The sequence below is a fragment of the Pseudorca crassidens genome, chromosome 7, assembly GCF_039906515.1.
Source record: "Pseudorca crassidens isolate mPseCra1 chromosome 7, mPseCra1.hap1, whole genome shotgun sequence".
In the NCBI taxonomy this organism is placed as follows: Eukaryota; Metazoa; Chordata; class Mammalia; order Artiodactyla; family Delphinidae; genus Pseudorca; species Pseudorca crassidens.
The window spans coordinates 9,977,501-9,990,840 of NC_090302.1; the positions used below are offsets into that span (position 1 = coordinate 9,977,501).

Here is a 13,340-nt window from a genome sequence, read left to right on the forward strand (position 1 = left end):
ATTCCGTTTCTGTACTTGGTCAGAGTCGAAAGGTCAGGAACCACGAAGTCAGTAAGTTCCTAAGGATATCCTCGCTATCACATCACTGCTCTAACAAGTGGTGAGCAGGAGGAAATTCAGACAAGTCAAGCACCCACACCCCATACACAGTTAAAAGAATTTCATTTTTTTTCCTCTACTGATTCCAAAGAAGAAGTATGACGAGAAAAACTGGAGGGTTCTCACTTATTTGAATAACAAGTGAAAATCTAAAAATACCTTCACTGTACGTTATTACCAACTATAGCAGTGGGTTTTATAGTGACAGCCCTGTGCTATAATTTCTGAGAAAACCTCAACATAAAGCTCCATAAACCCAACCAGTCCTGTAATGTATCGCCTTATCTAGCACACAATCATTTCAAACACAACTTTTCATGTTAGTATAATTTGTTCAAAAATGGTAATAAATACATCCTTGAAGCCAGAGAAATCATTGCACAATCTATTGTAACTTGTTCTTACTAGAACTGACAGTTAATCCTCGACCCAAGATCCAATGTAGAATATTCCAATATCACTTGGTTTAATTAAAGATATTCATTATACACATATCTTTTAATGGACCAACACTCCGAATCAACATTATAAATAATCTGGGCCAACTGCAGAGTAATGTCTGTGAACAATTATCACAAAACTAAAACATGGATGGCTGTCAGTCGGTGGCAGAGTTCTTGCTTTCACAATAAATATAAAATCAATTTCCTGTTCTAGTTCCTATTCCAAGTTGAAAATGATATATCTGACTATGAGTTCCAACTACCTTCATCCTTAGGGGGTTTTTTTGTTTGTTTGTTTTTTAAAGAAGAGAGGAGAAAAGAAAGAAACTTATGAGACCACCTAAGTCAATTCTTCCTCATTTGAGGGCACTTGGATAGTAAAGGTTTCTACATAATGTGCACATATGAGCTTGCCATTTCACATATATATATATATATATATATATATATATATTTCTTTAAATGCTGTGATTTCCCCCATCAAATGCCACTCAAGTATTTCAAAAGTCCCTCCCATAATTCCACTATAAATTCCTATTTACAAAGGCTCAGTACATCTGAAAGCTAGTAGTAACCTTTCATTTAAAAAATAATAATATGCAGTTTCAAAAGCTTTTTGTTCCCATTTCAATCAAAAATAACTTCAGGGCTTCCCTGGTGGCGCAGTGGTTGAGAGTCCGCCTGCCGATGCAGGGGACACGGGTTCGTGCCCCGGTCTGGGAGGATCCCACATACAGTGGAGCGGCTGGGACCGTGAGCCATGGCCGCTGAGCCTGCGCGTCCGGAGCCCGTGCTCCGCAACGGGAGAGGCCACAGCGGTGAGAGGCCCGCGTACCGCAAGAAGAAAAAAAAAGGAAAAATAACTTCATATGTTTCAAATGAAATTTTGCAAGTAATCAGAGACTAATGAAGACTCATTGATTTAACTAGTTAAGGGAGTCTGAGAAGGGAATGAGAATTTAAAGCAACCAAGTATTTCATTTAGAAGAGCAGCTAATGTGTAGGTACACTAAGTCCTCTTCACTAAGAAATACAATCAGGACTCTTGTCTCAGGAGAGACTCTCATCCCCCTCTGTGTGCACATTCCTGACTCCCACTAACATTAACAAGCACCATACATGCACTCGGAGGAGATGCCAGCCTTGGTAGTATGTATGCATGGCAGCTGTGGTGACTAAATAATCCACACGGCTCTGAAGAGAAGTTATGGTTTGTTGGGTCTAGAGGCACAGCTACAGTGGTGGAATTCAGACGCTAGAAGCAAGCCTCAATCTGAATGCTTGATCCAAACCCTCTCCTGTCTAACCATACCTCAGATTGTAGTTAAGCCTGGGATTGGAAATTCTATCCCTAGCATGGTTTATACAGGTAGAAGTTCCATATTTGAGGAAACCTTAATTTTTTCACAGGCCCAGAGTTCTGTCCTCCTCCCCATCCACCACTCCTAACCCAGCATTCACTCATGCATTTCCCCACAATATATAGGAAATCACATAGTAGTTTTATAGAGAGAAAATCAAAGGCCTGGCTTAAACCACAAAAGCAAAATCAGAATCAAGTATGAAACTCCATCTTCAACACGAAAATCAAATAATACAGTAATCTTAACACAAGAGATATATGCTGAAATGTAAATGCCACAGGTTGTGTAAAGGGCAGAATTTAACCATTAATTCTAATTCTTCCCAGCAATTAGAAGTAGGTACTTAAGTCAGAGTCTTAATGCTCATTTAATATAGTTTCCTGAAGCCCAATTCAACAACTTCTTCATCCTTTCCAATGAAAAAATATTCTTATGAAGTTCAGTTTATACTGAAGACATGGGTGCATAAGCACACATACAAGTATACACTTCTGAAAAGAAGTGATAACAGTTCACTAGCCATTTTGCTGAAATTGGGCTTTAGAAAAAAAAGACTAGATGACACAAAGTTCTTAGTATACTTTCATATATAGAGAACACAATGAAAACTTCGTATTTGTTATCCCCAGTTAGGTCAGTTAATATTCAGAAAAATTCTTTAATATTACATCTAAATAATCATGGGGGGGAAATCCACCAATGTTCTAGAAGCTTCTGGAGACCTTTCAATCAATTTTATTTATATGCAAAACCAAGAGAAACTTAAAAAAAAAAAAAAAAAAACACAAAGCTCCTCCTGATGCTAAAGCTCTCAATTTACTGACAGGCAAATGGCTTCATGCTGCCACTTAATCTCATTTCTTGCATAATGCCCTCTAATTAGCATATCAAAGTGAATTAATACTTCTAGGGCATTAGCAATGGGGAAATCTGCTCCAGGCTCACAATAGCAGTTAAGAGAGAGCCAAGAAATCCTCAAAAACACCACAAACCACTTTGCATTGCAAAACTGTTCAATTTATTTATCCTCTCTCTCTAAACACTTTTACCGCACACTGTTTTACTACTGTTCACCAAACAAAATGATAATTGCCAAAGTTACCAGCATCTGTAATGCCTGTTTAGAATCTTAATTTAGATTATGTTGCAGATAATTTCTATATGCAACCATTTGTTCTATTATAAATGTTAATATAGAAACAGAGAAAATGTTGACATTCTCAGTTAATTTGAGTTTGAAATAAAATTTTATGGGATTTTTAAATTTATTAATTTTTTAATGTAAAAAGCCACCTGCTGGACTGTGATGCATAAGAAATATGCTTTGAAAACTGATGTATCACATAAAACAAAACAAAACAAAAAATCATTTTGCCATAACATATGTTGAGTCTCCCAAATAATGGTTTAAACATTGTGAGGAAACAACGCATTAAAAGGATACATTGTATACCAAGTTCTCATTAAAATGATCACACAAAAAGGGTTATTGTTCAAAACAGCTTAACATTTGTAAAGCACTTAAATTGAAGAAAACAAGTACAAAACTTTTAACAATGATTTTTATCCATAATTACTTTTAAATGTTTTCAGTCCAAATGAGTTACTATCACGTAGATATAGTCAGTTAAAAAAAAAAGCTATGCCAATTCAACTTAACACATCCTATCACACCAATTTTTTTTTACTAGACATACACTCAAATTTAGTACCAAAGCAAACTACTGTTACTATCAAAAACTACAAACATCTTATATTTATGGAATATGCCTATTTTAAAAATAACAATAAAGAAGAGATTCTGGTTACTATTCTGCCTACAAAGCGGGTAATTAGAATCAAGTGTTGAAGATTAATGAAATTTATTTTCAAATATGTTCTGTGTCTAAAGGTATATAAAAAGATGGGTTTTTTTCCAGAGGCTCATTCAAGCATTTCCTGCTAATTTATTTGCTAAATATAACACTATCACATAGCTGTGATAGCAATTTGTGTGTTTGATTAACTTCTATAACTTCGTAAAAAATCTTTTAGCCAGATCTAAAAAACTTTGACCAATTCACACTACACAGTGATATAAATTATTTACTCTCTTCATACGTAAAGACTCAAATGGCCTACTGAAGTAGAGCAAATGCTTGAAAAGGTCAACATGGGAGGGGGGTGTGCAAGCTTTGTTAGTCAGTTACTACCTAAATCATGCTGATCACACTGATAAATGGCTAAAACACAAGACTGCTGAGAAAACAAATAAAACATAATTCTCATAGTGTCAATATTGAAGTAATAAATACCTAAAGTTGTTCACGTGTACATAGAGGAAAAATAATCTAAAAATCCTTATTTAACTTGATGTGTTTGGTGCTGATGCGTTAAGTATTTATTCTGAATAGATACCTCAATGGTATGAGTACAAAATAAAGCGATGACTGATTTAGGGTGTGGTTCATGAAATGTGGTTTTCATTCTTCATAGCCGTACTTCATGGAACTTCATCCTACACAATGCCACCATACACTATCAAAATATACATAATCTAAATAAAACATTAAACTTAAATGTCTTGGAAGTAGCCATTTACAAAATTTGTAAACAGAAATCTAAAAGTACAAGCAAAATTAATTAAAAGGAAAAGGATCCTAACATGAAAGATATACACACATATATTTTATGAAAGCCAGTGAACCAATGTGTTCTTTGAGGCAAGGCAAGGCTTCCTTTGCCACTGTATTAATATACTTCTAATTCAGAATAAAATTATGTAAATTAGTATAATAAAATAACATAGTAAAGTCCCAAATAAAAACCAGAACTACACAAATCTATAATAAAATGAAGTCCACTAAAACTGAGGCATGAAAGAATTACTTGCACAGATCAAGTTAGTATTGACAATAGGGTTCAATATCCTTTTACTGGGAAGAAAAAAAAAGGGTTGGAAGACAGGTCCATACTTTAAAGATAATACCTGCTTGATACCTTAGATCATGAAGTTCCAAACCAGTAGAGAAGTAAGATTTTTTTTTCTAAGTTGTCTATGAACGTATTACATGTATTGTCTTCTAAGGATGGGAGAGGAAGAGTAAAGAAAGTTAGAAAAACATCACTCTTTTACATCCTCCCTCAAAATTTCCTTAAAAAGCTCCAGTAAGTTAAACAAATCTATAAAAATAGAAAACAAAAAATATTCTTAAACTGCTCTGAGGAAAAATTTGTAATAAAGCAATACAATTTATGACATTTCCAAGATTAACTTTGTATTTTTTCCCGTTTAAGCATTTAATATTTCCAATGTAAACAAGCCATAATGCCTAAAACTGATATGAAATTTACAACGTTAAAGGTCCATTAAAATTTGCTTCAAAATAATTTTGAAAGGGTGGGAGTTACAGAGAACACAAGATTGGCCAAGTGTTGCTAACTGCTGAAGGTGGGCAATGAGTTCATAGGGATTCAAGTTTCTCTTCTCTATGTATATTTTACATTTGAAGTTGTTCATAATAGAAAGTTTTTTAAAACTAGAAAATAAGTTCACAAAAATGAATCATGTATGGAACAGTGCATTTGTTTTTAAAACTTTGGAACAAATAATGATAACTATATTGGAAGTATCTCAAGAGCAACTTAAAAGAATGTACACAACATATATAACATTTAGACTCACATATAACAGTTTTCACCTTTCTTGTTAAATTTTCACTTGATGGAATATTTGGGTTTTATACACTGGGAATTGAAGAATTACATGGCACTGAAGAAGAAAAATGAACAAATTTTTATATTGAAGCATTAAAATAAAAGAAAACAGACCAGAAAGACACCATGAGTCTCTAAACCTTCAGAGTCAGAATTAAATAGAGAGGTGTTGACTGAGAGTACTTGCCTTACCCCTCTGAAAGCTAGTCACACTTACAGCAGTAAAGATAAAAGGTTTAATCATATATATCATATTCTAAATGCATATAAAAACTCACAAGCTACCTTCTTGATCCAGTTTTGATATGTAAAATCCTTATGACTCTTTCTAGGGAGGGTTCCTTTAAAAGGAAAGCATTTTTAATAGTAATTTCCTTCTTCTCCTTAAACATAAAAAATACTTCAACCAGTCCAACCAGGCAAGCAGGCCTTTCTCTTCCCCTGCGGACACCTCCTGCAGTAGAGAAGTTCATTAAGTTTTATGATCTTCCCAAGTCAGTCCTGCTTATAAGCCTCACGAAGGCCACAAATCTGGCAAACCATCATGTATGCCATTAGACATTACTAGTAAATGAATGCTATTTAGGGTTTGTGGTGGCAATAAATCAGAGTTTGGTTGGCAGCTATCAATGTGGAGTATTTTAACCTACCGTTTAGAAAGGAAAAGGTTATGTTGATTTTTTTTTTAATACACAACATTTTTTAACAATATGACTCAGATTATATACTGTTGAACTTTCATTTTAAAATTTTTTTAATACATTTTTTTCTCAAAAAGAGCCATTTCCTTCATTCAAACTCTCATAATTAAGGGCTTTGGAAAGAAGACAGATTTATGAGGATGGAATCCTCTCACAAAGTACTTCAACAATCAAGATTAAGGTGGCCAGAAAGATGTGAGGGAATGCCCCCAAAGAAGTATGTAGATTAGGAGACCTCATAGCATCACGGATATTTAATGATAGATAGATGGTAAAATATGGCTAAAAAAAAAGAGAGAGAGAAAGAAATCTTAACATATCAACAATTACCTCACTGGTTGCTTACTTAGTTTAAAATGGACAAATATCTTGTGTTAAAGCCTGTAACTTTCAGGTGCTTTCAAAATGCATAAATACCAAAATTCAACAATGACATATTTCTGCCCCAAAATAACTGTATGATAAATTTTATGAAAGAACACATTTTCAAGAAAAAGCAAGCATCTCATAGTATACTTTTCCTACCTCTGAACAAGAAAAAAATATAATTATGGTAGATTACTCATTTATATGTCAAAAAGGAAAAATACCTTTTCTTATTTGGTAGGAGGGAAAAAAGACGTTTTCCAAACTAAATCCCTCATGTGCATCAGAACTTGCAGTGCTCACTGCCTGATCAGAAACCTCAAAATCTACTGGGCAGATCTACAAATACGTGGATTTTTTTTTAATGATTTTGTCTTATTTTAGAAAAAGCATAACTGAAATGACATTATCCATTGAAAGGACAGCTTTACCCCCCATCTCCCCACTAGTCAACCCCTTACCCCTCTATTGTGCAGGATAGAGTCATCACGTAATGTTCCCAGTTTCTATTACAAATGACTAGGTAAACTTTCTCTAGGTTATAGAGAATTAATCTTTGGATACTATGTTATTAGATTTAATAAAATGATTTTTTTAAAAGCATTATGCAATATACATTATATCCTACAATGCTTATTTTATAAGTTCACTGTTTCCAAAGCATGACTGTGGGAACAGATTGGGGGTGTGGGGGGAGGCCTGGAATTTGCTGTCCCAGTTTCTTTGCTTCGGTAACACTAATGTCTACACAGCTGTTTTATTTCAAATCAAGGATTCTGAGTCCAGCGTCCCTGTCTCCTTCTAAGACTAGTTTTGGAGTGAGGTGGAGCTATGGGTAGCAGGGGAGAAAGGAAAGCAGAGAAAGAGCTTCACCCCCATCAATCATTCAGTACTTAAATCCCGTCCCTCTCGAGCTCAGAGAGGCTGGCAGGAAGATGCCTCTGCCCAAGACAGCCGCCTTTACTCTTTGTCGGCTGTTGGCTTTTACAAAAGAGATAACGTGCAAACTTGGATCCGCTGGCCAAAGCACAAAAAGAGGATCTAATTTACAAGTTATCACTGAAAGCCTCACAAACAATTTTCAAAACACAAAAATTTCTTTTGTCAGCTACCTCTTGCTTCTTAAACAGCAAGCGCCCTGCCAAAGCTCTCTCTGCCAGTAATCCCAGACTCTGAAAAGGCTTGTTTCTTTTTCGTAACTCACCTTTGACATGAGGTTGACTATACTTTCCTTTCAGAATGGTGTAACTTAAGTCTTGTGCAAATAAGCAACTAGAGGACTTACGCTTCCTAATTGAATTCTGCCTGCTGCTAAACGTCTAAACAAGAAAAGCAGTTTGCTGGGTTTGGTTCTCAAGCTAGCTAGGCCAAAACTTTAAAAAGGCAAAATAATAAATACAAATCATGAGGAGGGGGTGAGAGGGGAGGGACATCAATCCCCTCTCCTAGTAACATAAAGCCGTATAAAGTTGAATCAATCTTAATATTCACAACATAGTCAATACCCCAGTGCTTAGCTGTCAGCAGAAACTGAAGTGGAGCCCTGATAGCAAGAAAACCCTTGGACATTAAGCAACATAATTTACTGAGAATTACACACTTTTAGGCTTCTAAACTGAGAATCTTCAAGATTTAATGCTTGATGTCTCATTTTATAGTCAGATAAAAATTAGCTATGTTTTAAATCACAATGCTTTCTAAAGGTAGCTAAAAATCAACAGAGTAAAAGTTAGTAATTTTAAATGCCTGTGGTTTTCAAAAGTAAAATACATCTTAAAAACAATCACTCAACATTAAGAAACCATGCATACTATGTGAATGAAAAGCAGGAAAAGCACTCTTTAAGGCTCTCAAAATTTGTTGTTAATTATGGTTTTAGCTTATATTTTAATACACAGCAATAACCCCTCACCTTTTATTGATTACTTTTAGGATCAGAATAGAATTGCAGGGTGAAAAATCTGTTTAAAAGGAGGGCAACTCTCCTACCAACTAACAATTATATACAGTGTGCTATTATTTGTACACTCAATTTAAACACAATCACATTTAACCTTTTAAATATCTCCACTTAAACACTGCTATAGCCTAGACTTTAACTTTCTCTTCTTTTCTCTTGCCAACTTAAAAAATGGCAACTTTATAATACTGTATACCCATCATACATACATACACACACACACACACACACACACACTTGTTCACCATATACAGGGAAGATAACGCCAAATAGGACCTAAAACATCTAGATTAAATCTCTAATTCCACTTGACTCGCTACTATCACCTCAAGACTAAAATATCTTCAATTTTAAAAAGTCTAACAAGGAAACTAAGTTGAAATGAATTGTCAGAAATTTGTCTAATATGTATTTGTAGTTTTCATTCCAGCACTTCTGTAAAAGCTGTCTCCTCATATATTCCCTGCCTTGAACACTTCAAAAATTGCTCAACCTGCACCTGTGGACCTTTTTCTACTTCATAAAATATATTAAGTATGCTTACAATGTAATGGCTTTAAACATAAAATTTAATAAAAATATTAATAGATGTAATAAATACATTGTATATGCCTAAACATATCATTACCCTTCCTGCTTCTTAAAAGTAGTATTCCCAACTAAAACACTAATTCAAACATGCTACTGGAGTCTGTTCAATTGCATCTATTCTTCTATCTGTGGAACTGAAGCTTAAGGCTACGTATAACAAAGTTCGGAATATGCTTCTCCCCGGGTCTCGGTCCCTGGCATCCAGTCTCCCGTTGCTCCTTTTAAAAACTGACATACAAACAAGGCGAAAGGAGCAGGAAAGGGTGGCAGGCGCTCCCGGCCCTCTCCCCGCCTGCAGCCAGGGGTGGCCGCCTGGGGACTGCGACCCAGACCCGTCCGCATCTACACTTCATTTTACACAAGGAGCGGAATTAAGAAATCGACTCCAGATTTATTGCAGTTTTTTCTCACGATCAGGAGGTGGGAAGGAAAGAATGATCAAAGATGGCGGTGCCCAAAAGCAGCAGCTCTCAACTGGAGAGTCGAAGGAGTAGCTCGGACCCCACCTCGGGGGTCTCCGGGCCCACTGCGGGGCGCAGCGTCTTACCTGTTTTCTCTTTGATCTCACACAGGACGCTGAAGAGCGCGGGTTTCATTCTGTGACAGTTCAGGGCATGTTTCCTTAAAAAACAAATAGCAAAACACAAAGGTATTAGCATCACCTATGGAATAATATGGCGCCTTCCTTTAAGTTAGACCCAATATTTAATTCCGGGCCCCTATTTTGGAAGGCTCTTTTGAACCATCGCAAGTCAACCGAAACTCAAGTTGACTAGTTAGCGACAGCCGACAAGCTCCGGCGGCTAAAGCTCCAGCCCGCACGAAGCGCGACCCATCTGCCCGGCAGTCAGCAGTCTCGGCCACCGCGGGACGCGAACCTGCTCGGGGAGCCGCGATCCGGGGGCAGACGGCGGCGACCCGCGAGAGGCGACGGCGTGGAGGGGCTCCTGCGTCCGCCCTCCGCCGGGGGAGCGGGCGCTGCGCGGGCGGCCGGCCGGCTGCGGCCAGCGGGCGGTGACAGCTCGGCAAAGTTTGCGAGGCGGCCCTCCCTTCCCGAGAACTTGGCCGCCCGCGCCCGGACCCGCCGGGGAACCGCCCAGCGCCCAGCGCCCGGGCTGGGGCGGCCGCCCGCATGGCGAGGTCGTCCCGCGGCCAAGCGGAGCCGGGCGCTGGGACCCTGGGCCGAGGAGAAAGTTGCACTTCCCTCAAGTGCGGTCCGGGGCCCGCTCGCGGCGGCGTGCACCCGGGTCCGGGCGGGAGGTTTGAATCCGTGCGAGGGGGCCGGGCTGCCAGAGGGCCTGACTAGGGGGGCGGGTGAGAGACACCCACAAAATCCACGCGGCACGAAGTCCGTCCCGCGCCCCGAGAGCAACTTTGCCGACTCCCACCCGCGTCGAGGGGCGCCAGGGCAAGTCCCCCAGAGGCCCGGGCCGGCGGCCTGTTTTCGGAGAAAGTTCCCCGCCCCGGGCTGAGGACCCGGCCCGGGCGCCACCCCGGCCCCGACTGTGCCGCGGGCCCGGCTCCCGCACACACACAAAAGATGCTTAATGAGACGACACCAACTTTGCTTGCGCCTCGTCCAAGCTCTGGTCGGTGATGGTCATGATCTGGTGGAGGATGTCGCCGATGTCCTGCTTCCTGCCGTCGCCGTCCGCCCCTTCGTGGCCGTGCGGGGGAGGCGGCAGGGCCATGCCCCCCTGCACCGAGTGGCCCGCCAGGTTCACCCCGGCCAGAGTCTGCAGCATCCTGGATTGATCGTCCATCCCGCCGCGCGCGGGCGGGAGCGGGCGGCGGCGGCGGCCGAGGCGAAGGCTGAGGCGGCGGCGGCGGCGGCGGCGACGAGGGAGGAGAAGAAAGAGGGGGAGGGGGAGGGGGAGGCGGCCGCGCGCTCCCCGCCCGCGCGGGGAGGGGGCCGCCCGGCCGGCGGGGCCCGCGGCTGAGGCGGTGCGGACGGGCGCCGGGTCTGGCTTCCGCCGCCGCCGAGGCTGAGGAGAAGCGGCGGGCGGAAGCGCCGGGCTCCGCGTCGGTGGCGGAGGCGGAGGCAGCGGCGCCCGCTGCCCTCACGCGGCCGCCGCGCCGCCTCCTCGCCGCCGCGCGCCCCGCCGGTGGCCCCGCTCAACTTGCTCCTCAGCGCCAGCCGAGTTGCCGGGACGCCCGCCGCCCCCCGCGCTAGTCTGCGCACTCCCTTCCCTCGGCCGCCGCCGCCGCCGCCGCCGCCGCCGCCTCCGCCGCCTCGGCCGGGCGGGATCCGAGCCCCAGCGGCCCCGGGGGAGGGAGCGGCGGCGGCGGGCGGCGGCGCAGGAGGCCGGCGGGCGGGCCGAGGGGAGCGGAGGAGGAAAGTTTGGGAGCGGGCGGACTGGCGCTGCGGGTACGCGAAGCCCGATGGAGGGCCCTGGCGGGCAGTGCGCGGAGCGGACAGCAGATTGATGGGGCGGAAGAAGTCGCCGCCGCCACAGCCGGAGCCGCGCACCCTGCCAGCGGACCGGACTCGAAGGCCGCTCGGCTGAGGGATTGACAGGCTGCCAGTGCCACTCACTCACTGCGGCCCCAGCGCCCGGGGGGAGGGGCGGGGGCAAGCGGGAGGGCGGGGGAGTGCTCTGCACGCCCCGCCCCCGGGGGCGGTGCGCGCGCTCATTGGGCCTTGCGCCTCCCGCCGCTGTCGCTGGCACCGCCCCCGGGCTTCGGCCCGGCCCCTCTGGCCTCTGAGCCCCTGCGCCCGAGAGCGCGCCACCGGATCCTTAAGTCTCATCGCGTCCTCGCCACCCGGGATGGGCCGCCTCGGCCCGCAAACGTGCCCACACCTCGATTCCTGCTCCCTAGTGTTAGCAGTCATGGGTGCCAAGAGTTATGGACGGGACACGGGGCAACTCGCTCCAAGGCCAACCATGTGCTTCCCCGCAGCGCCGTGAGCTTCACGCCTCGGACAGCGCCTGGTACACTTTCCGGCTCTTCCGACGGGAGGTGGTATCCTCAGGGTACCCGGCCGCCCGTCCCAGGCCAATCGAATAGCGCTCGGATCCGAACGGGGCGGGACAGAGGCAAGAAAGGGCTGTCCCTATTGGAGCGTTCGAAAAGTCCTGGGCAGAGGCGGGGACGCAGCGCATGGGGGCCCCGCCCATCCCGCGATCACCATAGTAACCGAGAGGTCGCTGCTCAGAGTTGGCGCCAGCGCTCTGGCCTTGCGCTGTCCCTCAAGAGGTGACCAGGTAAGGTGGGAGCCCGTTGTCCCGCATGCTTCATGCCTGAGCTCAGTGGATATGAGTAACACACACTTTCCCTTGAAAGAGGAGCACATGAAAATGTGTCAGAGGGAAGTGGATCCGGGAGGAGGGAAAGGGCCTGACATCCAGGACTAATTAACAGTTTACAACCTTTTACACACTCTGCAATAATAATCCAGGGACCACTCCTTTCGCAGCGTTTGCTTTTAGCCGCCTCCATATAGACCAAAGCTGCAAATTGAGCTCTTTATTACAAAGATATGTTTATTTAAGGATAGACTGGATTCTGCTTATCAATTTACCCCACCACCATGAGTCATTTAATGTTGGTGACTCCAGCCACGGATTGTCATATATATAACACTTTTTCTTCCATTGTACTCTGCCTACAAACAACTAAATGCTCACATTATTTGGGGGTCTAGACTTACACCGCTTGTGGACACCTGAGCTTCCTCTTAACCTAATTTCCCAAACAGAGCTTCAACGTATTTTCCCCATTTAAGATCCATGGAGCTCACCCTAGATGGGCCCTTTGGTTAGGTGATTCTGAAAAGTCCTCTTGTTCCTTCCCCAAACTCAGTAAGCTGTCTTACCTGAAACCAAAAATAGGGTTATGAGATATGAAAAATTGTTCTTACTCTGCAGGGTTTAATGTAGGACAAGCAGTTCTTTACATGCCAGATGGATTCTTGGAATGAAGCAGGCTACTCGGTTCCAGGTTCTTTCCTTCATGTGTTGTGTGTACTTTTAAATACTCCCCACTGCAAAGCTAATAGCTAACCTTACAGTAAGGCAAGCTAAAATCTTTACAAACTGCACAGCTGCTGGAGAGGGAGTTCCAAACAATCCCTGCTTCTTACTTCTGAAGAAGCCCCTTTATGTCCATTAATATTCCC

At 43.2% G+C, this 13,340-nt stretch overlaps 1 protein-coding gene across 5 annotated transcripts in view; it reads right to left on the reverse strand.

Moving 5' to 3' along the window:
• PBX3 (PBX homeobox 3) overlaps positions 1 to 11,069 on the reverse strand; it is a 231,935-nt gene extending 220,866 nt beyond the window's left edge. Inside the window, exons 1-2 of one of the 5 annotated variants that reach the window (XM_067743309.1) lie at positions 10,784 to 11,069; positions 9,768 to 9,841 (exon numbers count right to left, since the gene is read on the reverse strand). In XM_067743309.1, coding sequence (XP_067599410.1) covers positions 9,768 to 9,841; positions 10,784 to 10,983 — 274 coding nt within the window. In that variant the 5' untranslated portion in view covers positions 10,984 to 11,069. Of the gene's footprint in view, positions 1 to 9,767; positions 9,842 to 10,098; positions 10,238 to 10,783 lie in introns of those variants that run through there. The other 4 variants (XM_067743312.1, XM_067743310.1, XM_067743313.1 and 1 more) reach the window with 4 other exon arrangements.
• Between the last annotated feature and the right edge of the window lie 2,271 nt (positions 11,070 to 13,340).